Raw genomic sequence first — 27343 nt, forward strand, 5'->3', positions numbered from 1 at the left:
AGCACCAGCTGCAGCTCTGGATGGAAGATATTTCAGGAGCTGGAGCAAGATTTTTAGCAGACCCCATAAAGTTCACAAGGCAGCAGAGCAGATGCTTTTCACTACAGATATCCAGACCTGAGAAAACTTCCTAAGATGACAGTGCTGCTTTGTGTATGTATATATGTACTTATATAGAACTATCCTTGCTGTTTCAATAGGAACCCCAAATTCAGCTTGCCACTGGCTCCCTCCTGGCTCTGGTTTGTGTGGGCTGGGACAGAGAAAAAGGGGAGAGCACATGAGAGTGCTGGGGTGGGTACATGGTTGTGTTGAAGATCATGCACTTGTGGGTGCAGTTTGTGAGGTGAGTTTAGACTTGGGTGTGTACTGTAACTTGGGTTGAATTCCACAATAAATCCTGCCCTGGTAGTGATGTATGTTTAAATAATAATTTTAAGCACTTTGGTTTATAAACATATGTCAATATATGCATAAATGTATATTTTTTAATTACAATCCCAGCCCTAATATAAAACCTGCATAGAACTTCCCAGATCTGCAGGATGGAGGAGGGGTCACACAGGAAGGAACCTGGACTTGGAGCCCCTCATCTTTCTGTAGTTATTTCAGTATTTCTGTCTGTTCATGTGTAATGAAATCATGTTTTGTTCCCTTTCAGTAATTTGCTGGCTAACTCCTTTAATTGTAACTGCCATTTGGCCTGGCTGGGGAAATGGCTGAGGAAGAAGAGAATTGTCAGTGGAAATCCACGCTGCTTGAAACCCTTTTTCTTAAAGGATATTCCAATCCAAGATGTAGATGTCCAGGATTTCACCTGTGATGGTAAGAAAATCCAATTAGATTTGGCTCTTGTGGTAATGTTGGCACCTCTGTGAGAAGGTCCTTCCCTACCAAGCAGTGCTGCACAATAAACATTTTGGTTTTGTGATGAAAAAGGCCCTACAGCTGAAGATCATTGTTCTCTACCAATGATATATTTTTATTGTTGATTTCCAGTTTCTGAATTTCTGCTGTCTACACCTAAATATAAGAATTAATTTATTGCAGAAAAATGCTCTGCTTTGTCTAATCCTGGTATTATCCTAGTTAACACTCTGAAACCAGTGGGAGTCACGCCTGCTTGGAAGGTCATTTAGGTTTGGATACTGTTCAGGGTCACCAGCAAAAGGTGAATACAGCGAAATAAAAAACCACTTAGACATTGTTTGAAATGACTCAGTGATGCTTCGTGTTTTGTTGGGTCTGTGTAGGTTTAAAAGAAAATACCCTGGCATTTCTTTCATTCTCCAGGTAGTTTTTGTCTTCTGATCAAGCAGGATTTAGAGACACTAGTTAAGGAGAAATTTGCAGGTGAATGCCCTGCTAGCTTGACGTGCAGCTTGTTAAGACCAGGTAGGCTGGAGGTGCAGTTAGACATACCTCTAAAGAGACAGTATGAGTGATAGAAGTTCCCTACCTAGAGTAAAAATTAATTCCTGTCCTAGTCAAGCAATCTGGCAACAGGCCCAGGTTCCTGAGCTCAGAGCTCAGGAGACCCAAGTTTAGTCATAAAAGAATAATTCACTTTTAATTTGAGAGAAAAAAAGCCCCTAAACCAACTAAAATCCTGGTCCACAGATTGACATTCCACACTTGGGAGAAGAGAAGAATCCTGGTGTACAAAATGTCATTCCACAGTTGGGAGCTTTCTCTGTCAGGCAGTAACTTGGAGTCAAGGCAAATGGAAAGTAGTGGCAGGGTGTGAAACACAGAACACAGGGGAAAATGAAATATGCTGAAAAAAACATGCTCTTTCTGCAGGTTTATGAAGGACTTTGAATTTTGTTTCCAGTCATTAAACTCAGCGGGGAAGAAAAGAAAAAGAATCTCTGTTCTTCTGTAGTCTGGTGGTGGCTCCCCAGCCCTCTGAATGCAAATGACTCCTACCCCTACAGTCAGGGCTACTTCTGTTATCTTGTACCAGGACTTCCAGTCTTTCTCTTTAATCTCAGTGCTCATGGGTGCCTCCAGCAGAGAGAAGAAAGAGCCAGATCTGTCTCAATTAGTCCTTGCATCAGTTGAAAGCGGAGAGCAGGCGGTGCATGCTGACGGCAGGCTGGAGCTCTGGGTCTCCGTGCGGGCAGCTCGGGCTGCTGTGCTCACACACAGTTGTGTGCTTCCCCTCCCTGTCATCCCGGGAATGTGCCACTAAATGTTTCCTTTCACATACATCGTGATCCTGCTGCAGGCATGTGCCTTATGTTTTGCAAAGCCTGTTGCTTTTGGGGAAAATCCATGCTTTAATGTTCCCAGCTTCAAAGCGTTGGTTTCTACTGCAGAAACCCTATTGTTCTTCAATTACAAGATTTAATCTGCTGTTTATGGATCTTTGAAACCATTTTTGGAGAAAGTTGATATTTTTATGTGTGCACAGATGGATTGCCAGCCGTTGGAAGTGTGCTGCTTCAGTTTGTTGTTTGCCTGGTTATCGTTGTTAAAAACAATGAGGCTTTACAATTCAGATCATAAACAAAGTGCCAGGCTGACTTTGAAAAGTAAAAAATAAACATCCAGAAGCTGAATTTTAAGAAAGTATTCCAAAAGGAGAGTAGATAGTGAATATCATCTGTCTAGATGAATTTAAGGGCAGTGTGCTGGTTGGGTTCTCCATTTCAGCTGGCATATTACAGGTGGGGGGAGGTTTTGGGATTCATGCGTTGGATTGCACTATGATTTGCAGAATTATGAAGTAGATTCTCCTTCGGAAAAAAAAAGAAAATATTTCTATTCAGTTTAAGAACTGTTCATGTTGCCTAAAGAATTTGCATGAGGGCAGGGTGATCCAAAGCATTGGATCTAGTTTAAAATGCTGCGGTGGTTGCCCTGGATTAAGGTGCCCCTCCTTGGTCCTTGTCTCCAGTTGTACTCAGAGTGGGTGCCTTGAGCTGGAGGGCTGATGTCCTCACACTGTGCCTCTGTCCCTGTGCAGGTAATGATGAGAGCAGCTGCTTGCTTTCCCCTCCTTGTCCTTCCCAGTGTACCTGTGTGGACTCTGTGGTTCGCTGCAGCAACAAAGGGCTGCGGATGCTGCCCAAGGGAATTCCCAAGGACGTGACTGAGCTGTAAGTTACCTTTTACCTATCCTCTCTCTGGAGAAGTTCATCAAACTGCATCAGAGTGAGGCTTTGTGGGTCTGTGGGGGGTTTGCCTTTGACTTTAGTCATCTGTGCTTTGGTGATTCGGTATGTTCTGACCATTATTCTTATTCTTATTTGTCCCTTGACTGAATAAATCGCTTTGTAATGGGAACAGAGTTTATCTGTCCTTGTACCCATTAATTCTGGGTGTAGGAACAAATGCATTTATTAGTATCAAATAATCCTGTAGTGCTTCTGTGAGAGCCCAAGCTCACAACAGGCAGTTTGAAGGGATGATGAAAATATGTTCCTGAGTTACGCAGCTGTGAGCTAATTGTCCTCTGAGGAGATTAAAAAAGGAAAAAAAGGAAGCTGGTGGTGGAAACAAGGAATTCTTTTCTCCCAACCTCATGAAATGGCTAAAATAACAGACAATTAGATTATATTGCAAAGTAAATTCATCCTGGTTGAGAACCATCTCTCTAGTTGTCTTTTCATCTATGCCTCACTAGGACTTTATAGTGGATTTTCTTTCCATGGAAGGAAAATATCCTGGTGGAAATGCTTGACTTAAGTAGTTGGCAGTAGAAATACTGAGCTTTTCCCCTTTAGGCCCTTATTCAAATCTATCCCAGGTGAGTCATTACTGAAACTTGTTGCAATCTCATCAACATTTCTATGTGAAAATAATTGGTTGAGTTCGTTGGTATGTTTGATGAATTTTATAATGAACTAAAATCTGGTTCTGCTATTTTCTAGTGCCTACTATTATTTTTACTCCCTTCACAGAGGGAGAATGGGGTTCACACTGGTTTTACCAGTACTGTAGACAAATACAAGGCTTTGTTGGTGAATGAGGGTACTGGAGGTGCCTGGGGTAACTCAACGTGGAAACTTTGCATTGGTGAATGCATCCTTGGAACACCTTTGACCAGGGTGTGGTTAATAGTGAATTAAATTAAAAGCCAGTTCCTGGTCTGGATTCCTTTATCCATCAGTGTTAAGAAGTCTGCAAGGTCGTCTCTGCTCTGCTTTTGTTCAGGTGTCACTGCATTCAAATGGAGCTTGCTAGCAGTAAGATATCACAGATGTTATTTTGATTTCCACTGCCACTCTGAGGAATTTTCATGTTTAAATTTTGCATCTTGAGTTTTACTGATACTATCTGATACCCTGATGACATAGCTTTCACAAAAAGAGTAAAATTAATCTCATAGTCTTAAAAACTGCTATATTTTTCAACCATGTCTTGGCAAATGAGGCAATAGCCTGGAACTGAGCAGTTTGAGTTCATAGGAGTTTACGTGACTGTCTTCTTCAAGGAGCCTCTTGGCTCTGCAAAGCTCTAGTTCAGCTTTCTGCTTTCCATCCAGAAATGTGTCAGCAGAACACAGGCAACCACGGACTGCCTGGCTCTGAGTATTTCATATTCTGCAGATATAACCTTTGAATCTGTCCCAGCTGTCTCCAAATTCAATCCTGATCTCATTCTCCTCTCCACCAACATAAACTGAGCTCCTTATTTGTATCTACACCAAAAGATGAGTTGCAGGTACTGAAGCGCGAAATTTCATGTGTTTGTGGAAACTGTGACAAGAATGAAAGGAGTAAATAAAAAATAATCACTCTTGCTTGCTTTTCTTCTGCTTCCAGATTGAGATAGAGATATTGCCCATAACCTGCTATATCATGCAGGTTACAAGTTACCAGTGTGAAGTTACACGGTTTTATTGTTCTGTGTTTGAGAACTGCCATTGTTGCTGTGATAAGCAGCATCTGATGTGAAATCCAGCTTCTTGCCTCATCCTGAGGACAGCTGGAACCTGGAATAGGGAACCCAAAATCTTCCTGGGCACAGGGTGAAAGAGACTTGCCTTGTTCAGTTGCCCAACCCACAGTCCTGGGTTCCAAGGAGGGGACAAGGACATGCAGAACCTCTTGTCCCTGTATCCCACAGCTCCCTCCCCACAGGAGGCCTGAGCAGGGACAGGATGCACAGGAGCATTTCAGTGCAATTTTTATGAATGCACCAGTCTGACATTTATAACCTTCCATTGCTGGCGTATTCATCTGCCAGGCACATTGGTTGCAGTGCTTTTTATTAAACTGCAGTGCTTTTGTGCAATGTGGTTTTGGTATGGAACTGCACATATCTACTTAAACCACTGTCTTGTGGCTGAATGTGTCCTTCTCAGAAGTTCCTTTAAATTCTCTTAGAGGTCTTAAAATAGTCTTAAAACAAGAATCCTTTTCCTTGTAACAGGTATTAAATAGCACTGTGCAAAAATAAGCATATCTCTTGCACTAGCACATAGGGAAATGTTACCCTTTCTGGGTCCAATTTCACTGTTCCTACACTCAGCAAAAAAGATCCCCAGCAAAGTTTTATTGCAGGGTGCACAGGAGACACAGGCTCACTCCTTTCAGTGTTCATTCTGAGTTTCTGTTTCAATGTATATATAGACAAGACATGTGAAAACCATTATCTCCTTCATGTTTAGAGCTTGGAATGATAGGAGACATCCCCGTGTTTGGTTTGTACCACCCTTGGGAGCAGGGATTACCTTGGCAGGGAATGCTTCCATCTAGAACAGAGTTGAAAAGATCACTAAGTGTCCTGGCTTTTCAGGGGAATGATGATGCAAGAAATTTCTATTTCCCAGCTTTTTCTTCAGAAAACCCTGTCATCATGGGCAAGCTTTCTTCCAGCTTCTTGGAAATAAGAAAATACTATGTTGTTTCTTGCAAATTCCTTTACTGTATATTCCTCCACTGTATATTTACATACTGCCTACATTTTTTCCCACTGTTTGCTTGCCCTGAAGAGAAACCTTGGGTTTTTTTAACATACTCAGTTTTTCTGCTCCAGATGTTCAGAAGTAAAATGTTCATGCAATGAGCTAGTTTGGAACTCAGCCTTGCTGCTGCTTAGTGTTTTAGTCTTTCCTTTTCTTCTGTTTTTTCCCCTAAATCTGTTTGAACTAAGTTTCCCATGCTCTTTCTCCTTTTATGTATTACCTCAGTGTGTGAACACTAGATTTTTTCCTTTTATTCACAGAAGTATAGTCTATTTCTAATAAAGTCTTATCTGACAGCATCCAGCTGCTTTTATAGACCTACAGCAAATAATATTTTGCACTGGGGAAAAACATTGGAGGCAATTATGTGGACAGTGTGCACAAGCTGTAACATAATGAGCATGGTGTGTTTTAGAATAAATATATACCAATCATGTCATCTCTAGACTCCAAATGTTGTCATGACACCAGGCTATAGGATAGCACTGGTGGGATTGTTAGAAAAACCTGCACCCATACATCACTGTTAGTGATTAGTTTCCCTTCCATTTATATTAATGCAGGTAATATTTGCATTACTTTTGTCATTTCTTTCTCTCCTCACAAACCTCCTCTCTCCCATTTCAGTTTCTTGTTCTGTCTGGTAGGTTCATGTATTTGACACATGAGTTTTCATGTCTGCTTGGAGGTATTTCCCACCAATCCAAACCCTTTTCTTCCAGCTTCCAAGGCACTTTTGATTTCCTTTGACTAGTGACTAAAAACAGTGGCTGTACCTGGACCATGCTAATCATGCTACAAATATGCCCAGAGTAGTTTGGATAGGTGTGGAATATTGTAACAGTTCAGCACCATTTTTCAATTTGCCTGTCTTGCTGCTGATCAAAGGGTAACTCTGGAGTGAGATATTTGATGAAAATCATCTGCTTGAGAATGCAAATGCTCTTGCTTGTCTGGCAATTCACACTGGTTTACACAGTGACCCCCAACACAGGCATCAGGGAATTTTCCTTTGATAATAAAGGAGAGAAATAATTAGGTTACTTGAGAGAAAGAAGAGTTCTGTAGGGGATATTTTAGTTACAGATAAAATAAAGGAATTAATCTGCATTTCAAATCTGATAGTTTAGGAAAAGTAAATAATATCAATACTATCAAATAACATGTTCAGCGACTGGTAAAGCTTGGGCACATATCAGAAAGGTGACAATAGCACTAGCAGAGACTAAAGTTTAACTTTCTCTCAAACAAAGCCATGTTTCTGTGTGTCAGACATGGAGGTGTGGTCTGATGTACAAATACAGCAAAACCCAGAGTTCAAATTTACCAAAGCTTATGAAAGTTCAAGATCTATATTTCAACCTAGATCCACACTTGATTTTTGTTTCCTCTCAAGAAACTGTAATTGAAGCTCTTAAAATTCATGTTTTGTGGATGTTTCATCTTTCACAGTCCAATTGTTTTCTAGACCACCATTTTTAGGAAATGAAATGTGACTCAAAAATTTTGGATACTGGGTATAGACATTAAAAATTTTGGAGTGTAACTTAATTTTAGAGCTGCATAAAATTGCCAAGTATCTTGGTTTTTGTAATGTAACATTCTTTGTGGAATATTTAAAGGAAAAGTTTTGTGCCTTTTCAATTAGTGCCTGAGAACTGATTTCTCTCTCTGGCTTCTCCTCTTAGCACAGATTGCCACTGCAAGCTTGACTTTATGGCTGAATAGACATCTCAGTACAGAAAGGATTCCAAGTGATTCAAATTGTTACACTGTGCTCTGGCACCTTGTGCTGGTTATATCACCTCCAATCCAAGTGGTTTCAGTACAAAAATAGACAAGTTGGAAAAAGAGCAGCTGTCATCTTTTATGCATAGTTTTAAATCTTTTATGTGCAATGTTGGTGTGTGTGGAAGGTGCTGGATGAGCCCAGGGACTGCTGCAGGCCCTGCCCCACAGTGCCAGCTGCCCTGGCCATGTTCTAGGAGAAACCTCTCCAGGCAGGAAGGTGGTGCCTTGTTTGAGAGTTGAACACATATTTTGGAATTTTTTGGTTTGTTTATTTTTCGTTTTTTGCTCTGGTAATTGCTTGTTGGTTACAATTATTGAGACTTTAGGATTCTCAGCAGCATTCACAGGGTAAAGAAGAAACCAAAAACCTCCAATCTCATATTTAAACTAGAGCCTAGGTACCTTAGGAGGCAGATGAGATTGTTTTGGATAGCAGTCAGTGTCTATTTTAAGGTAACTGACACTCAGTCTTGACTCTGTGTATTAATAACTTGATTCCCAGAATTTAAATTAGACATGTATTTTTCTTCATTCATACCACAATTTCTTTGCATGCCAGATACCATGGACATCATATTCCTTTGGCTAAAGACTGGAAAGAATTAAAAATTTAATCTTCCTTCCAAATTCACTCTTTTATGGCTATTTTGAGGGTTTTTTTGGCAAGGCATCTGTGGCTTCATCTGTGTTTTTTTATTTATATAGATGTATGCATAAGTACACAAAGTTTTGTGTCTCTGCCCATTTGCCCTCAAGAATAATTCTCCTATTCACTATGTCCAGCTTCCAGCCCCCTTGCAGCCCCCATCCATCCTGCTGAGCCCAGCAAGGTGGGGAGGGGCTGGCCCTGCACCCCCAGCTCTGACAGAGGCACCTCCCCTGCTGCAGTTGTTTGCCTCAAATCCTGCATCCCAGATCCTCCTGATACTTGGCAGGCTCTTATGCCCTAAAAGCCTTGGTTATTTCAAATTCCCTGTGCTTAAATGTGTTTTCAGAGTGAATGCCTTCAGCTTAGAAAATGCTGCCACACTTTGGATAATGGGGTGAGAGGTTTAGTGGTGGTGAATTGTTCTTATGGATGCATGAAAAGTGTGTTATTTGTACTTTTTCAGAGTTAAAATGTGTTTATTCAGAATCTGTACCACTGGTATGATTATTGCAGTTTTCTGCTAGCACATTTATATAACCATCAAATTACTGCAGTGCAAATCCAGAGCTGTTCAGAGCAGATCTTCTGTAGGAGTTTAACTCCAGGGGTCTGCATGTCTATGTTAGTCTGAGTCATAAAGCACTGAATTAAAATGTGCACCCTTGACTTCTGATTGCCCCAGAAAGCAAAAGAGGAGGGAAAAACTTTGGCTGACTACCATCAGTTTGTTTAAATTGCAGGCTGTTTCATATTGAGATCAACAGGAGAATATCCTGAAAATATGTTCCTGAAGAATTCAACATATTGCAAGAGTCTCCTTTCCTAAAAGAAAATCATACATAACTCCCAAATACATAATGCATGACCTGCTTTTGATTTCCTTTAGAAATCCTTAGAATTTTACATTTGGAATAAAGACTAGAGCCTTAACCTGCCCTCTTGCATGGGTTTGAGATTTGTGATTTTCTGGGATGAAGGGGAAGGCACAGACCCCTGGCATCCTGCTGCCTCCACAGCAGATCATGACTGGGGCAAAGAGACATGGTTTGCCCTGTTAAAAATGAGACATGCATGTCTAAACTCTGAGAATCTCCTACATAACAATTTATAGTGGGAAATTATCAAAATCCATTTTCACAATAATTTATAACAGATTTAGCCAAAATTAAGCAAGTGGCTTTCCACTTGCTGAATGTGGATATCCCTGGGAGGTGTAAGTGTGGCACAACTAACCTGTCCTCTGGCCAGTGAGACTCTGTCCCTGCTTGGCTGGCTGTGCAGCTCCCACTCAGTGCTCATGATCATTGTCAGAGGAGAGGTTAATTAGTTCAGTAGGGGTTTTTTACTGAGAAAGTAATTTTTTTTTGGTTAAAAAGTCAGAAGCTGGTATTCCCATCTTGCCCAGCCTAACTCTGCAAGGAGTTAGGTGAGCTCCAGTGCAGGCTTAGGGTAGCTCTGCCAGGATGGGATCCTGTGCACAGGCAGAAGGGATAACTGTGAGGCTGGGTGGAGTGGTTCAGTTGGAGTTCAGTAGAAAAAAGATTTGAAGCAGCAGAAAATGCTGAGAGGTCATTAAGATGAAACAAAAGTGTGGGGGGGAAATAATGCCAGCTATAAAATATATTATGTAAGAAATTCCGTTGTTTTTATTGATTTTTTTTTTAATTATGTAAAAATAAAGTTTGTGGGAAAATTTTCTTGGATTTAGTTTACACAAGTATCTCTGTGCTGTTACAGTTACTGTAAAAAGGCAACATAGAACACAAGGATAATATATTATTATTGTTGTTTGCTATAGTAAGTACAGAATAAGGAGGCCTGTTGCCAAAGAAAAGGAAATTGTATGTGTGGAATAAAAATTCTTAACATGATTATCAGATTCTGTTTTCAGCAGCAGAGGCAGCACATTAAGTGTTCTGGTGTCTGTGGGTTGAATTTCCTGGCTACACTTGATTATGTTTCAAAACATTCCATATCCATTGCACTGCCCCACGTCTATCTCAGGAAAAATCCCTGCAGCATCATGTAAGGAAGGGAAATATCATTTTCTCTTTCATCCCACGTATGGAGGGAGGAATGCTTTCTTCCTCCACAGTGCTTTGTGAGAAGGATGGATTCATTTCCCAGGTAGATGTTGCTTCTGGAAGGTGTCTGGAGAAACATCTTGGCACTGCCATAGTACCACAGTACTGCTTCCATTGGAGCCTTATTACTTTGGTATATTCCAGCCAAGGTTAAGGAAAAAACCTCGAGGTCTGTCTCTATTTTATTGTAATAAATGGGGAAATGCCCACATCCCATTGCTGCCACAAGTCAGCTGTGCAGATTGCAATACCCACTCTCTTCTAGGCAAGCTTTTTAAGAGTGTTGTGTTTTTTTCAGGGGGTTCTGTTGAGTACCTCACTGACCATGCTTCTTCAGTGGAGGAAAACTGCAAAATGAAAGCTCTATTTGCCTGTATGAGGAGTTAGGATTATCCCCAAAGGTTTTAGCCCTACCATGCCTGTGTCTGCATAGAAATAGGTTCAGTGGTGTCTCAAACAACTTCCACACTGGAAACACAAGATATGTTGTTAAATATATTCAGTGCATGTAGGAGGAACCTCTGTTCCAAGAGAGCTTGGTCTTTGGTCTTTAATTTATACCAAGTTTTCCTCCTGTACCAGCGTGCTGGGAAAAGGAGAGGTAAGGAGGGTATATTGCTATGGTGGATGTGCCATCAAACTCGTGGATGTTAGTGTTGATGTTGGAATAAATGGGACCTTTTGCAGCACTGAGGTCTGGGAGTGCAGCTCCTCTTCCCATTCTGGCTGCACAAGGAGCTTACATGCACAAGACAAAGCCTCACAGGGTCAGGGAGCAGTCAGCACTGTTGGAGACACTTGGGAAAGGTAACTCTAAGTTCAGGCCACAGGCTGTGCAATTTTTCTCCCCTTTTTCAGCTGCTGTCACAGAAGAACCAAATGGTCATTTCTGTTTGCTGTAGGCCAGAGATCCTTTATGCACTTCCAAGTTTTAAAACAAATAAAGTAAATCAATAAGCTGCTGTTGTGCTTTGCATGGGGGGGTAATTCATTTATAAAGTAAAAGCTGTTGGAGTTTCAAAGCAATTAATCAAAGATAATTTCATTAGTGACTGACTTTATATTGTCCTCATTCATGGTGCAGATTGAGTGACATGAGTTCTTGTTAATGTGTTTGTGTATTTGTCTGACTTTTTTCAGATACTTGGAAGGAAACCATCTGCCTGCTGTGCCGAAGGGGCTCTCTGCCTTCAGACACCTGACACTGATGTAAGAAACACGTGGTTTCAATGGCAGGAAAATTGCATTAGTCCTTCTGCACTATGCTGTTGGTGGAACATAAATAATTGGCATTTGGGGGGGCAGAAAAAACCACCAAACCCCAAAACCTTCTGTAATTTGAATTTGGAAAGAATTTCACAGTAGACACTGCTGCCAATAATTGTTCATAATGATTGAGGTGCCTGAGAAGCCTCTTGCTCTGCAGGACCCTGAGAGGACAAAACTCTTACACAGGCTGCTGCAGTTTCACTTGGCAGATTTATCTGTAAAGGTCATTAGCAGAGGAGACACATTAATTTGTGCTAGATGAGGCTGTATTTATAGTGCTAAGGCAATGACAATTTGCATAGCTGTTTCTTCTATGTACAGTCATGCAGATAGAGACACAGCTAGACTTTGTTCTGTAAATTGCTCCCTGGAATACACTGGAGTGAAATTTCCTGCCTGAATTGTTCATCAGAGATTTTCAAATGCTGTTTGAATCAGCTGTGCACATACTCCAGTCCAATGGGCTGGGCAAACTCAGACAAAAACAACATGGAGGAAAAACTGGAATCCTTTGTTTTAAGAGTGTTTTTTATTTAGAAACATCTCTAATTTTGCTTTTCAAGGGAGATCAAGAACAAAACAAAACGTTCTGGTTAAGCCTAAACCACTTTTTAAAATGAAAAATGAAATTTTGTTCTAGTAGCTGTTAATATGATGAGCATATGGAAGTGGGGTGCCTAGAATATATTGCAAAGCAAGTGCTTGTATCATTTATTTATTTGTTCTTTTCATTGAATGCTATATGCTGTAAATATGCCTTAATATTTCTGAGTCTGAGGCTTTTTAGGGGAGTCTGATGTGCTTTTTCTTTAGAGCTCATTCAAAGTTGGCCAGAAAATACACCAGTTGATAACATGTGACTTTTCAATTGCATTTTTCTGTGCAGATATTATGTAATCTTTTCAAAAAGGCATTTTTCTTAATTCATACATGCAAATGATCTTTTGTCTGTGTGTTTCTTTAGTGATTTGAGTAACAACAGCATCAGTGTCTTGGCCAATCACACCTTCAGCAACATGACTCAGTTATCAACGCTGTAAGTAGCCCAAAGTTTTGATAACAGCTTTAATTGCTTTTCCAACACCATCTAAGCTGTTGAGCAATTAGTGTATCTCTTGTTGCTCAAGCATGTGGCTTTCCATGCTTATCTGTGGTTGAGTTAGCAGTGAGATGGCCAAAGCCAGCACAGGGTTGTGACTCTGCTCTCCCCTTTCCAGCATCCTGAGTTACAACAGGCTGCGGTGCATCCCCGTCCACGCCTTCAACGGGCTCCGGTCTCTGCGAGTGCTGTAAGTGCAACTCCTCCTTTATTAGCTTTATTAGGCTGCAGTGATGGCAGGGAGGGTTTAATGGGCAGGTGGTCATGAATTTCCACATAATTGGTGCCAAGGTATTTATACTCTGGTGCAGTTTGTCAGGTAGAGGCCAGAGCAGCTGAGTGCTAAAGGCGAAATTACAATTTGTGGGAGGACTGGCTTTTCTCTGAAAACTGGGGTACAGGAATGAGCATGAAAACAGGTCTCCAAAAGACAATAGAGTCTGTCTCTTCTGCCTGAACAATGTTTGGGTGCTCCACAGGAAAGGACTTTTCTCTTAGCCTGTGTACACTTGCTCATAGAGTGAGTTTCCATTGGATGATTCAGCAGGGGCGTCTTTGTGGAAAACTTGTGCATTTTCAGAATATTTTCTATTGATTCAAATGTATTCAGGCAAGCTAGAATGCCAGGGAAGTTAGAAGCCCTCAAACTAAATCAGTGAATAAATCAGGCCAGTGGCTGGGCACCAGTAATACTGAGATGCCTGTCTCAAATATCCTTAAATTGTGAATAAAATTACACCTCATATCAAGTGGGGGCCTGCTCAGAGATATCCATGTGTGGTTTATTTCTTGGGAGGTCCTTTTCTGCACTCCTCCTTTCTTTCCAGTGTAGCTGCTTTCAGCAGCTTTCCGGATGAAACCATTTGTTTACAATCTCTTGTGAAAGTCATCTTTATATTTCCTCAGTGTGGGCTGTGGGCCTGTTCCTCACAGCAAGAGCCTCCTCCCAGTTTTCCTCTGCGTCTACAGGACTGGCTCCTGCTTCTGTCTTGCATGCACTGCCCCTCACTATCAGAAACAAACCCTGCCTTGGTTTTGTGGACACCACGTGCAGCTGTCAGGAAGGTGGAGAAGGCACTTTCCTTCCCATGGCCCAGAAGCACGAGTGGGTCACCATGACTTGCCCTGTAGCCAAAGGGAATAAATTAAATATTGTCACCATTGTCTGTGGTGAGTTTGTTCAGTGTGCTGAAGGAGAAAGAGCTGTGAGAACTCAAAGCTCAGGACAGAGGAGCTGAAGATTGTCCTGAATGCTTTGAAACTTCATATTGATATTTTCCATTTTAAAAAGAAAAAATGAGATGACATTTAGATGCAGAAAATTGTGTTAATTTAAAGAGCAGTGGTTGCTGTGTACTGGCTCCATAAATGTGGAATCAAAGTGTCAGCATGGGCAATACTGGGACTGTGGAAGCAATAAGGCAGAGCTGCTTGGCTGAGATCTTCCACTGTGGTTTCAGTGGTAACACAGATATCTCAGTTTCAACTTCCCAAATTACAAGACAGCTTTGGATTCCCACTTTTCATTAGTAAAAACAAGAAAGATACGTGATTTGGATTTGTTGTTTTACGTTTGGCTTGGGATCCTGATTTCTAACGCACTAGGATGGTCACATTTGAGCTGTTACATGAGTCCTGAAATTCAGCCACAGATTAATATATTCTTTTTCCTGGCCAAATAAATTATTCCATATGGAGCTGTCTTCTGGCCTGCCTCTGATATGCAAGCTAGCTTGATTAAAGCTTGTGTGGGGCTCTCTGCCCTGAATTACAGTGTAGATAAACTGTGCCTCCCTCTTTCCAATAGCTACAATTTGTCTTTTCACTTCTGTTCTACAGGCCACATATGGGCAGAAACAGAGGGCAGTATTTTAGTGACAACTGTTGTTTTTTGGCTTTTTAAAATTATTTGCTAATCAAAAAGTATCTTCCTCCTTCAAGGGAGATAACCACCCCCTGCCTTGCACAGAGCAGTGAAATGAAGCCTGAATGGGAATCTCTGCCTCTGCTCCCTGCATTTGGAAGCCTCCAGATTGATTTGATTTATTATGGCCCACAAAACTCTGGTATCAGCTACAACTTTTGCCACGTGTCATCACTGCTGCTACTAAAAATCAATTCTCCAAAGAGAAAATGGTTTCCAAGAGACAAAATGAAATCTGTTATTGTCAGTTTTTTATTATCCATGCTCTCAGGGGAACTTAAAAGAGAAAACATCAGCAAAACAATTTCCACTTTTTTTTTATATATAAAAAGAATATAGGGATCTCATTACCTTTGGCTGTGCATGCCTTTGAAGGTGGCAGACCTTTCTCATGAAGGTCTTCCAAATTCCATTTTCTGTATTTTTTGCCTCTATAGTAAATACAGTAAATAAGTGCTTTGAAAATCAGAATAATCATAGCTGTATGATGCACTTGGTCTTTGACAGATATTTCATTCTGAACTCCCTTTCTTACATTTTTCAGCACAAGTGAGAAAACTGCAGAGTCAACATGTTTGTGTTTAAGCCTTAATAGCTATCAGTGTTTACACAATCAGGTCTTTAATCTCAGCCTTCACATGGTTTATCCATAGCAGCAGCCAAAGGGTGCTGGGGAGCACAGGACATAAAGTCTGGAGAATTTTTTTAATAAGCAGAAGTTGATAGCAGTTGGTTTTTGAGCCAAAGCTATTACAGTGAAAAGTTGTGGATTTGTTTTTCAGTTAATTTGTCCAAAGCTAGTCTTCTTAGAGACTAAATATAAACAGATTAGGGAAACTGAGATTGAGACAAATTATAAGTATTAGAACTCTCTGGATGACCTAAACAGATTATTTTAAAGATTATTGTGTAATCACATATTTTTATATGTGACTTAGTTAAGAGGCTAAGTCCAAAAATCAAAATACTTGCTGAGGTCACTAAATAATTGTCCATGTTATGGTTAAGGGGAAAAGGGATAAAATTACCTCCTGAATATTCTATTAACAGATATTCCAGTTTTACTGGAACCTGTTGGATATTTCCTGCAGTTCAAAGCTCAGACAGACACTAGTATGCATGATGATAAAGCTGTCACCAGTAATCTTTGGGCACAAAGTTTTTGTAATACAATTTCATTGTTGGGTGCTGCACTGATGTGACCTAACAGAAACATCTGGCAACTTCTTTTTCTTCTTTTTTTTCTTTTTTTTTTTTTTTTTTTTGCATCAGAGAGTGATTCCTTGTATTTATCCAATGGATTAGTAAAAGCTCTGCTGTTGGGAGTGTGGAGCAGTGACACTCTGGGCTTTCCCTGACATCTGAGCTGTGCTGGTTCCTGCAGGGTTTGGCACCCCTGGGCCTTCCTGTGGGTGTTTGTCCCTGGCTTGGGGCTCTGTGAGCTCAACCCTTCAGCCACGTTTCTGTCTTCACAAAACACATCCCCTTGTGTCTGCAGTAACCCAGTGCTGTGGTCAGTGGGCTGGCAGGCAGGACGTGGCAAGGGTTTGTGAAAGAAAAACAACCAGAAAACCCCAGCCCAAAAGGATATGTTGAATTAATTTCCTTCCCTGAAGACAAAGGAATAAGTTAGTGAGATTCTGTGTCAGAAGGTAGTTTTGATTTCAAGAATTCTTGACTGTTCTTTTACTCTGTCCTCCAGAGGAGATCCACATCACCTTAAATCCATACCCCTGCTGTTTACTGGAGTTTAGATAAGAGGATCCCTGGAAGTTGTGCTTTTGAGGGAGAATACCCACTGTGTGTGCTTTAACTGTCCTAATGTGGAAGATTTTATTTGACCATTTGCTTATAAGGAGTTTTGGTATAAAAATGTGTTCCTGATGTTGATCCAAGAGGAAAGATTTTGTTGCACTGTTAAATTCTCTTGCCACTATTTATTTTTCTGAGTTTTAAGGGGGATTTAACATTTGTCATTTTGTTTTAGTTGCAGGAGTGATGATGTTGCTGACATGATTTTTTTATTAAAATGCAAGCACTTACATCCATGAAACACCTCAGTGTTTGGGACATGTAATAAAGCCAGTCCTTCTAAGGTTTTTATTTGATAGGTTTAACTTCTCAGAGATAAATGATTATGTAATTCCTCAGTTTCTCTTAGATGTTTCCAACACACCTAAAAAAGAAAATTTACTCTTTCACAGGATAAGTGTGACTGATACAAGCCGAAGATTGATATAGGTTGGTTGTTTACAGAGAATTGTCTTGCATTTTAAAAGATCAGCAATAAGCTCATTATGAGCAGCTGCTTATTTATTTGTGCTTATTTAATTGACCATTTTGATGGCAAGTGGTTCACTAGGCCTCCTCTCCTACAAAATACTCCTTATTTTATAGCTGTGGGGTTTGTCTCACTCAGTTGGTCATTCTGTACAGAATTAGTGAGTGTGTTTTATCTGGAGTTACTGTGTGGGAGCTCATATCCTTCCTGTTCCTCTTCAGATTAATTTCTTGGAGATACACCCTTATAAATGCCAAGTAATTATTAATAGTCAAAACCAAGGGAGGCTTAAAGGAAAATTTCAGAATTTAGGAAGTTGCACGGGCATCATATACACCCTGATGCAGCTGAAAGTGGTGTTAGGGAAGAAAGGTTGCAAAAAACAGATGGGTTTTTTTTCATTTGGGGCTATTGCCTGTTTCCATGGGTTGATATTTGGATTGTTTTAAACCCAATGGTTCAACAATATGTACACTCACAGAAATAGAAACTGTGATTGCTGTGTCAGCAAATCACCAGGTAAGTTAGAAAATAAATTACTCAAGGGCAAGAGCTGCTCCAAAACACACAGCAGCTTTCTGTTTTCCTGCCTCTCTGCCATGTCTGGAGCACTGACAGTAATTCCCATTTATGCTTGCCTATGTAACCCATGCACAAACGTATTTCTCAGACAAGAGATAAAGTGGGTGCTTAAGTTGTCCTGGAAACAGTGCAGGACCCTTTCACTCCTTTCTGGGGTCCTGAAAATGCTGCAAAAAATGATAGTTTCTTTGCACAGGGTGAATAATGTCCTAAAACAACTGATTTCAGCTGCTTTCCTTGATAGCACAGAGAGATATTTTCTACTGTAAGAATGGGAAAGTGTGGCTATATTTACCCTCAGGGACCCTTGCTCTCTCTCCTAGGATCTCTCTGAAGTCAATACTTAATTTAACTTTCACAATTCTGATTTCCCCTGTTCTGTTCTTGCTCTGCTTCTGGCTAATGGGATTCTGTAAGAGAACGTGGGTCTGGATGTGAGGGTCTGCTTGTCATCAGTACACTTATAACAGCATAAATGGTATGTCACCTTTTTAATTTACAGCAGCACTCACCAACAATTCTGATTGCATCATTGTTTTAAATGCCAGCACCTAGAGGCAGGGGTGATAAAGCATGGAAGTTCATGAGTTTTGAAACTCACAGAAACTCTCCAAGAATCCAAATTAAATACCCTTCACTTGGAGGGATCAGACAAAAAACTGTGGTTTAATACCTTCCTGCTTCTCCTCATTCTAGGACACTCCATGGAAATGATATTTCTAGTGTTCCTGAGGGTTCTTTCAATGACCTGGTGTCCCTGTCCCATCTGTAAGTACTTCTGCCTGGCTTCAACTCTTTGATTGATGGTTTCAGATTTGTAAAGCAGCACATATTGGTGGGATTGTATAGCTTTTTTTTGTTTTCCTGCTCACTTTTCATAATGTGCTCTGGATATTCATAGTGCATTTGTTCAAAGGAAATTTTAAAAATGCTAGAACCTGTTGTTATTAGTTATAAAAATATTTTCTTAAGGAAAACCAAATGAGCAAGTGTGACAGTTTTCTCTGCTGTGGACTTTGTGTTTAAGATTTTCTTTCAGCATTGTCAATGTGAAATGCAAAGTATATTATGGTTTGAGAGTGAGACAGGAAACCTCCCACAAAGAGCAAATATTAAGCAAATGTGAATTCTTTGCTTAATAAGTGTCATATGTTTTGCATACTGGAATGTTGTCAGTATATGGACTTGTTGATGAATCACTACTACAAACATATATATTTAATCACATGGAAATTGGTCATTTCACAGAATTAATACTTCATTCCATAGTTTGCAAAAATTACTCGGCATTTCAGCTTTTGAGGAAATTACTGTTATACTGGTAGAGGGCCAGGAGACTTTCAAATGCAGTTTAGTTGATAAAAGAACAGACAAAGAGCTGCAATGGCTCCAAACTAAACTTGAGTGACCAGAAAATGCTTTTTCACTGAGATAGTGTGTGATACTTCACACTATTAGACAATTGATGTAGGAAAAGCAATTTCATGCATCACGTTCTTGATGACTATCCTCAGTTAATCAGAGGACTGGGCATGTGTTGGTCCCTTTGTGAAGTGAGTGGTTTCACAGGCTGATACAGATGTTTTCTGCCTGATGCTGATGTACACACAAGCAGATATGTGTGCATTTAACATAGGTTTATATCTATTTATAAATTATATTTATAAATATCTATATATTTATCTCTTTTTAACCTTTAACATGCCCTCCAGAACACCTCCCTGAGCACCAGATTCAGATTGTATTAAGTATTTTCTGGATAGCAGATACATGCCTGGCAGCTTTCTGTCTCTGTTCCTCTATGTACAGCAAAAAACAAAAACATCTCAGATTCGTAGGGACAGAAATCATGAGAGCAACTTGGGCAACTCGAGCAAAGAAATAATCTTCTGTTTCCAGCTTACACCTTGGTATCATTTGTTTTTCCTGTTCCCAGTTTAGTCAAGTCATTTTATGTGTTTGGGATTGAAAGTCTGACTGAGTTGAAGCCCCATTCCTGCCTTTGGAAGTGCAGGGACACCTTCCATACTGGGAATCTGGCTGCTGGGGGTATTTTCAGAACTCAAGGAATAAACATAGCATGTCCCATTTGTTTGGATTTCCCTCAGGGTTTACATTAAATGAAGTGGAGATCCAATTTTCCTGGGTAAACCATTCACCTTAGGGAATGATAAAACCCCCTTTGGCCCAATACAATCTCTGCAGTCTTTCTGTTTAGATATATGTGCTGCCAGAAATGTAAAATACACAAAGCCCAAATGAACAGTAATAAATAGGATCCATAAAATAAATAAGACCTGTCTGGGGTGTAATTTGCACAGTTGAGCAGTTGAATTTTACAGTGCAATTGTGCTCTCCAGTTTTTTAAAGAGGATCCTGAAACTTTTAGCAACCACAATGAATTTTTTCTTCATGTACCCAAAAAAAGCTGTGCCTACTCAAAACTGAGTAGTATATAATTGAAAATAAATGCATTTTGAGCCCCTCCTGACACATAGATCTTCAAGGAGAAAACCTACACTTGGAGTCAGTTTGAAAATCATGCAAGGACTTGCTACCCATCCAACTCTTAAGGCATGGGAGAAAAAAAATTAGTCTTAACTGTGCAAGGTGGTGGCTGAGGGTGGGATTGGTGGTGTGGCAGGGGAGAGCTGAGTACCAGGGTGTGGGGAGGATGGTCAGCCCAAGCCTCCTGTGGCAGGACAAGGGGGACATCAAACTGGCTTTTAGAATTGCAGAGATATTTGTGTAGCAAATTAGTGTGGACAAAACTATTGATGTTAGAGTCTTTTACAGTAGTTTTGAGTTGGTCTGTAATTGGAAGAACAGAAATGAAATCTAGATGGTCCCATCACTTTCTCTGTAGCTATTAAAGCTTGCAGAACATTTTCACCAAATTCCTTTATGTCTTGAACATCATCGCACTGTAATGGAAATATCATAACAAATTATGTAGCTTTAGCTCACTGAATTTGCAGGTAGGTTTGCATGTGCTGTATGCTGCTTTTGTTTATTTAATTGAATCCCATAATAATCTATTTAAGCCATGACTCTACTGACATTTTTAGTCCAGGGCAACGACAAGAATGCTACAGCACTACCGTAAGTTTGTGTATAATATTACTTCAAAAGAGCCCCAAATCTGCTGGGATGGAACTGGCACATTCCCAGTTAGGTCAGTTCCTGCAGCTGCTGTCCTTCCCATTCTCTGGTTCAGTGTCCCAAGCTCTGCCCACACACACAGACCCCATGGCACTCCAGGGATTCCACAACCCCTCAGGAATGGATGATGTTCAGTACAGCAGGTATTTCCAACATATTTCCCATAAACAGCTCAGATTTCTAATCCTGCTGAATTATCTTCTCTTTACTTAAAATTTTATTAACTGCCTATAAAAATAAGTTGTAGTGTCCTCTTTTGTTCAACATTGTCATGGATAGAGTTATTTTAATTGACTTTATTCAGAGTTGCCCCTAAACGAAATAAGTGTCTGAACAGAAATATCTGCCCAACTTTGAAAATGTTGCTGGTGGTATTTCCTTACAGCAGAAGATATTTTTACATTCTGGAAATATTTTGCTATAATAGGCAAAGAAATTGGGAAAGTATGTTAGAAGTCACGAATGAAAATACAATAATTACCTCTAGTTCCTAGAAATTAATTTTTCAAAATCAAAAAAATACCCCAAACCAAACCAAAAAAATAGAAGGCAAAAACCCCCAAACAAAGCACAAACCACAAACAGAAGTGTGGAAAGATACATTTCTGAAGTTGTCAACAATATTATTAGTAATCATTTCTAGTGATTATAGAGCATTTATTTCTAATGTAGTTTATAAATATTACAGTAATTTCACGAATACAAGCCGCACCAATTTGACCAAAATTTTGGTGGAAACCCGGAAGTGCGGCTAATATTCCGGGGCGGCTAATCTATTAACAAAATTCTAAAAGCTGCCAACACGGAAGTGAGAGCCCGCGGCAGCCCCAAGCCAAGCTGGAGCCCGGCCGGCCCCGGCAGAGGTGGGAAAGCCTGGCAGAGGCGGGGCCAGCAGTGTGGGGGCGGGCGGCTGAGCCTGAGCCAGTAGGGCGGGGCAGGGAGGGTGGCAGAGCCTGAGCCAGCAGGGCGGGGGAGCCCGGGAGAACTGGGGCTAGCAGTGCAGGGGAGCATGGCAGAAGCAGGAAGGCCGGCGGGTGGGGCTGCCTGGCAGCGGGGGAAGCCCAGCATAATCGGGGCCAGCAGCGTGGGGGAGCCCGGCGGTGCGGGGGCCTGCAGTGCCGGCCAGGGCGAGGAAACGCGGCGGCGGTGCAGACGGGAGGGGGCGGCCGGCGAGCCTGGCGGCGGCGGCGGCAGCCCTGCCGGCGGGGCGAGCGAAAGCGGCGCTCGCGAAAGCGCCGCCCGGCGAGCGAAAGCGCCGCCGCTCGCGAAAGCGCCGCCGCGAGCCGCGAGCCGCGAACCGCGAGCCGCGAGCCGCGAGCCGCGAGCCGCGAGCCGCGAGCCGCGAGCCGCGAGCCGCGAAAGCGCCGCGGGGCGGGCGCGGCGCGGGGCGGGCGCGGCGCTCGCGAGGCGCGGCGCGGGGCGAGCGAAAGCGGCAGCGGGGCGGACGGCGAGCCCGGCGGCGGCAGCCCTGCCAGCCGGGCGAGCGAACGCGGCAGCGGGGCGGTGCTGACGGGAGAGGGGGGCCAGCGAGCCCGGCGGCGGCGGCAGCACCACCCGGCCAGCCCCGCCGAGCCGTGGCGCTGAGCTGGGCCACCCGGCCCCGTCGGCAACCATGAGCGGGCCGAGCCTGCCTGGCCCCGCCCCGAGCCAGTAAAGCCCGCTATGCCGCGATCCTCTTACTAATTGGCCAATTTGTGAAAGCTGCGCACGGATTCTCGCGACGAACGAAAGTGCGGCTAATATTCGGGGTGCGGCTTATCTATTGACAAAGACAGCAACATTGTCGAGGCACCGGGGGTGCGGCTTATAATCCGTGCGGCTTGTATTCGTGAAACTACTGTAATTAACATGGTAACAAGCTTTCCGTTGTCCTCCCACTCACATTTTATATATGGCAGTTTCTCAACACTAAAAATTTCTCAGCTTTCACTGCTGCATTTTGTTTGACCTTGGACAAGTGAGCCAGTTGATCACAGTTCCAGGGTCAAAAAGTCAACCCAGTAGTTTTTTTTCCATTGTAAGCAATGGGTTTACAGGAGGAGTGGATGGATATTTTTTAATGCTGAGCTGCAGTACACATTTAATTTTGATGAATGAGCCCCAGACAGGGTTTGAACCCATGAACTCTCATTATGAATCTGTCTAGGGCACAGTGGGTTCATTAGTCACTCCAATAGAAATGTATCAACAAATTTACTGAGGTTTCTATCTTAATATCCTGCCTGATATGTTTTTATTTGAAAGAAGCTTGAGTTTACAGTACCATCTTAAAAATAGTTTATAGCATATGCAGAAATTTTAAAGTCTAAAAATCTATTTGAATCGTTAGTTTCTTTAGTGTCTCTTCCTTGTGCTGTTCTTTATTTAGTTTATTTTCCTTTCATGTCAATTCAGGTGTTGAACAGCTGAAGTCTTACACTGACTTTGAGTAAAATAAATACAGACTTTCAACATGCATTTCTTCACGTTTTTAACAATTAGTTGGCTTCAAACTGAGTTTTTTGAAGTGTGAACTTTGCAGTTGACTGATTGCCTGAAAAGACACTTTCTTTAAAAGAAAGAGAAGTACAAATTAATCAAGGTAGCACCTAAATTTTAGGTAAAAAGATTGGTTTTCTTTTAGATAGATGTTCATGAATAAAGGAAGAATTCTGAGAATTATAATTTCACTATATAAATGCATCTTCTTCAACTATTTGACCTAACTCAAATGATGGGTCAAGCAGCAAATGTGTTTTCAAATCATAAATAAACTTAGCAGACACTAGGTTGCAGTTTGGAAAATGGAGGTATCTTCTGCATATGTGTTTCATCTGGTGAGGAGTCATTAATGTGAATCATCAGATCCAAACTAAATTACACAATTCAGTATTAGAATACACTCAGGAAGGACAGAGAATTAAAGGGAATCAATGTGATAAATTTGATGAAAGCATTATGTCTAGTGACATTGCTCAAGCACAATTGTTTGGAAGAGGGTATGTATACAACTTCCCTAACTAATGATGGGAAGAAAAGAGCAGGAATACTGGAGGAGATAAATGTAAAATCCTTCCTGAGTGCTCACCAGAACTTTGCCATGTTGGGAAGCAAAGCATCCCTGTAGGAATGTAGAATAAACTGTGCCTCGGTGAGATCAGAGCTGTTTGTTATCTTTGCCAAATAACCTGTGCTAATTGTTTTGCACCTCGAGGGCCCTGGGCACCAACCCCCTGCACTGTGACTGCCACCTGCGCTGGCTCTCCGAGTGGGTCAAGGCGGGCTACAAGGAACCCGGCATCGCCCGCTGCCGCGGCCCCGAGGCCATGGTGGACAGGCTGCTGCTCACCACTCCCACCCACCACTTCCAGTGCAAAGGTAGGAGCCAGCTGGCAGCCTCTGCCCCCTCCTGCCCACAGGCCTTCACTTCTGTACCCTTGCTTCTGCATGTCATGGGGGAGTTGGGCTTGGGGTTTGTTTTCCCAAACGTCGCGTTCCTTCCAAGTTGTGTTTTCTTGGGTTCTTCCCCAAAGTGCAGGTGACTGCTCCACTGGCAGGGAGAGCAGAGTGTTCCTGCTGCTCACACCAGGTTATGTAATGCCATGTTAGCATATAGGGGATTGTTAGAACTTATTGGAACAAATAATTTGTTTTGGCCTCTGACTTACACCCCAAAAATTTGGAAAATAAGCGGTATCATAAAAACATAGGGAACTGTAGTTATTATGTGCATTTCCTTGAAAACTGAGAAACTGAGAATTCTTCTAGAAAGCAAATATTTACTAAAAGCACATTTTCATCTGCATATCTGCAAGCTGTTCCCATCAGTGGCAATTCAGAAGCTGCAGATTATGGAAAGCATGTCATGTCTGAGTTCAGTGTGCACTCATTCAGGAGAGGGTTGAGGTGCAGCTCTGAACAATTTGGGGTGCTGCTTTAAAGAGCATGCAAACAGATGATCCACTTGTTTGTGGATTAAGTAAGTAGCTCATTAGTGAGTGGTGGAGATGAAGACATATCTGTGTGTTCTCATAAAAAAGAGTTTTGGAGGTTTGCTTAGCTTACCAGCAAGTACTTGAAGATGGAGCTATATTTATTGTGGAAAAGATGGATCAGTAGCCTCCCTTAGAAATGGAAATGAGAGCATAAAGCCTGTTTTTATGTCTCTCAGAGTGCCATGCCCATTTACAGCACTGCCTGGCAGGGTGATTTTATAGGTGCTGGAATTAAACTACTGAACAAACAAATGATGGTGTTGGGGTGAGTTTAAAACACAGGTTCCCAAGACTGAGCTGAATTTTATGTCCTTTCAAATATATCTTTAATAACTGTAACCTTATAATTTAATTACTTTGAAATGCCAGTCTCAAAACTATCAGAACTCTGACCATAATTATCAAACCACAGGCTTTACAGTAGTCTCTCAAATGTGAAGTACAAATATAAGAAGTAGTAAAAATACCAAATAATGCACTTGTTCCCCTGAAGTGAACCAAAGGAAAGAATTGATTTTGTATATTAAACCAGGTCTGAATATTAAACCAGAAAGAGAAGCTGGATGTCTTCTTCGTGCTGAACCTGTGACACATCAAGAGTTATGCTCATTTTCTCTCTAAACTAAACAAGCAACTCTTAAGCAAGAGATCAGTGAATCTGTGATCCAGGATATTAGATGTAGTTGTATGCTTCCTATGTAAATATTAGATTGGTCCACTAGAAAGCTCATGTTCTTTCTAATATCTCAAAAGTCTCCATAGCTTGATTTATCTGAACAGAAAAGGAGAAAAAAATGTGTTGACCTGGAGTTGGTCTTTGCACAAGCAGAAACTGTTGATGGTCTGGACAAGTGGCAGTAAAGTTCAGCAAGCTCCAGGCCCTACAGAAATTCACCTTTGCTCATGAAAATACAAATATTTTGATAACCAGTGCATGACTTGGCAGTCTCATTGCACCCCATTCCCATTCCAGGGAGCACTGAGCCCCCAAAACCCTGGATCCCAGCACCAAGAGTTGGCCTATGCTGGGCTGGATACCTTGGGCTGTTGCGTGAAGGTCGTGCTCAGATGTCTTCTGTGACCTCCAGGAACTTCTACAGTAGAAAAAAAAATTTAAAAGTAGTTTAACTTATTCTTGTTAAAAATATGTTTTTAGCCTGTGCCTGAGCAGGAGGTTATGTCTCAGCAGAGCCAAGGAAATAAAAGTGTGTTATGTGCAAGTCATGCAAACTCAGCTCTGCTTTTTATTAACTTGCCCTCCCAGCTATGTAGTAGAGGAAAGGAATGTGCTGGGCTGAGGGCATTTTGCTATATGGATTTATAAATCAAATCCACAAGGGCAAAGTAATGAACTACTTAACTGCTGGGAACTAACACTGTTCTTATTAGGTCCTCCATTGATTAGCTTTGATCTATGCCGCAGAAATAAATGGAAAATGTACGCGTATTATGAAATAAATAGTAGAACTAATTCTGGCTTACTAACCTCTAAATCTAAAAGAGCAACACTGCTGCCTGTCTCATGAGCTCTCAGAGGAGCCACCTTTGTTTATTCTTTGTCTATTTTACAATGAAGACAAATGTAACTCAGGTATATCACATTCCATCCCCTATCAGTGCCAGGAATTCAGGTGTGATTTCCTCTTGCTGTCCTAACTCCAAGATAAAAACATGAATGGCATGTAGTTAGATGCAAACACCAAGGTAAAATAGAATGACAGCAGTCCTTTATTTAATTTTTATTTTCTGTGTATTTTTCTCTCATTACTGCTTGTGCACTCCCAGTCAGTCCCTGATGGCACCACCATCACTGCAGGACCAGGTGCTGTCACCTGGGACCCTCCAGTCCCCATTTCTGCCATGTTCTGCACCCTGTTGGTGTTCTGCAGCCATTCAGAGTAAACAGTTGAAGGTTTATAACTCATGCAGGACAATGCAAAGCAAATCCCTGGCTGGAGGGTTTTTTTTCATCCTTAGTTCTGATAACTCTGAAGCTCCGCCTTCTCTTGTACATCAAATTAAGCTTATTTTCTTCACTTTCAGGATGTTTCACAATTTACTCCTTCTTACCATATATCATGCAGTAACAGAAGGTCTATGCCCACTTTTGATTACTACAGGATCGATTTTAAATTATTTTAAGATGTATTTCCTTGAAAAGGATATAAAATTATTTTAAGGTCTTTACTGCCTGATATAATTTAAGCCACTTTAAAGTGCTAGGTTTTATTTTTACATGTAAAAGCCAATGAGTTAATAATACTTATTAGTATTTGAAATGTAGGCTTTTTAAAAAATCACCATGTTTTAACTGAAAATATAACTGTGAATATAACTGCCTAAATAAGCTTTCTGCAAAATCTCAACCATAAAATATTGATTGACTTGAGACCCCAAATGTAATTAGGGTTGTTTTAGTCTGTGTTTGTTTTCCTGCTCACCTACAAACTTCACTACTTCTCTGGAAGATTTCTGCTACAAATAAGAGGTTAATTAGAGGGTTTAAATATGGTCATGTGTATTTATCTGCATACATTTATATCTTTGCATATTTCGCTTCATTGCACTTTGCTGAGATATCTCAGTGTTGATCATTCTTTTGGGCAGAAAG

At 41.3% G+C, this 27343-nt stretch overlaps 1 protein-coding gene across 5 annotated transcripts in view; it reads left to right on the forward strand.

Moving 5' to 3' along the window:
* The window catches only part of SLIT3 (slit guidance ligand 3), a 466954-nt gene that overhangs the window by 371712 nt on the left and 67899 nt on the right, over positions 1-27343 (forward strand). For all 5 annotated transcript variants that reach the window (XM_033073074.1, XM_033073076.1, XM_033073075.1 and 2 more), the window contains 7 exons: positions 662-825; positions 2972-3104; positions 11582-11650; positions 12675-12746; positions 12928-12999; positions 18293-18364; positions 23952-24115. In XM_033073074.1, coding sequence (XP_032928965.1) covers positions 662-825; positions 2972-3104; positions 11582-11650; positions 12675-12746; positions 12928-12999; positions 18293-18364; positions 23952-24115 — 746 coding nt within the window. The remainder of the gene's footprint in view (positions 1-661; positions 826-2971; positions 3105-11581; positions 11651-12674; positions 12747-12927; positions 13000-18292; positions 18365-23951; positions 24116-27343) is intronic.

The sequence above is a fragment of the Catharus ustulatus genome, chromosome 15 (genome assembly GCF_009819885.2).
Source record: "Catharus ustulatus isolate bCatUst1 chromosome 15, bCatUst1.pri.v2, whole genome shotgun sequence".
NCBI classification, from domain to species: Eukaryota; Metazoa; Chordata; class Aves; order Passeriformes; family Turdidae; genus Catharus; species Catharus ustulatus.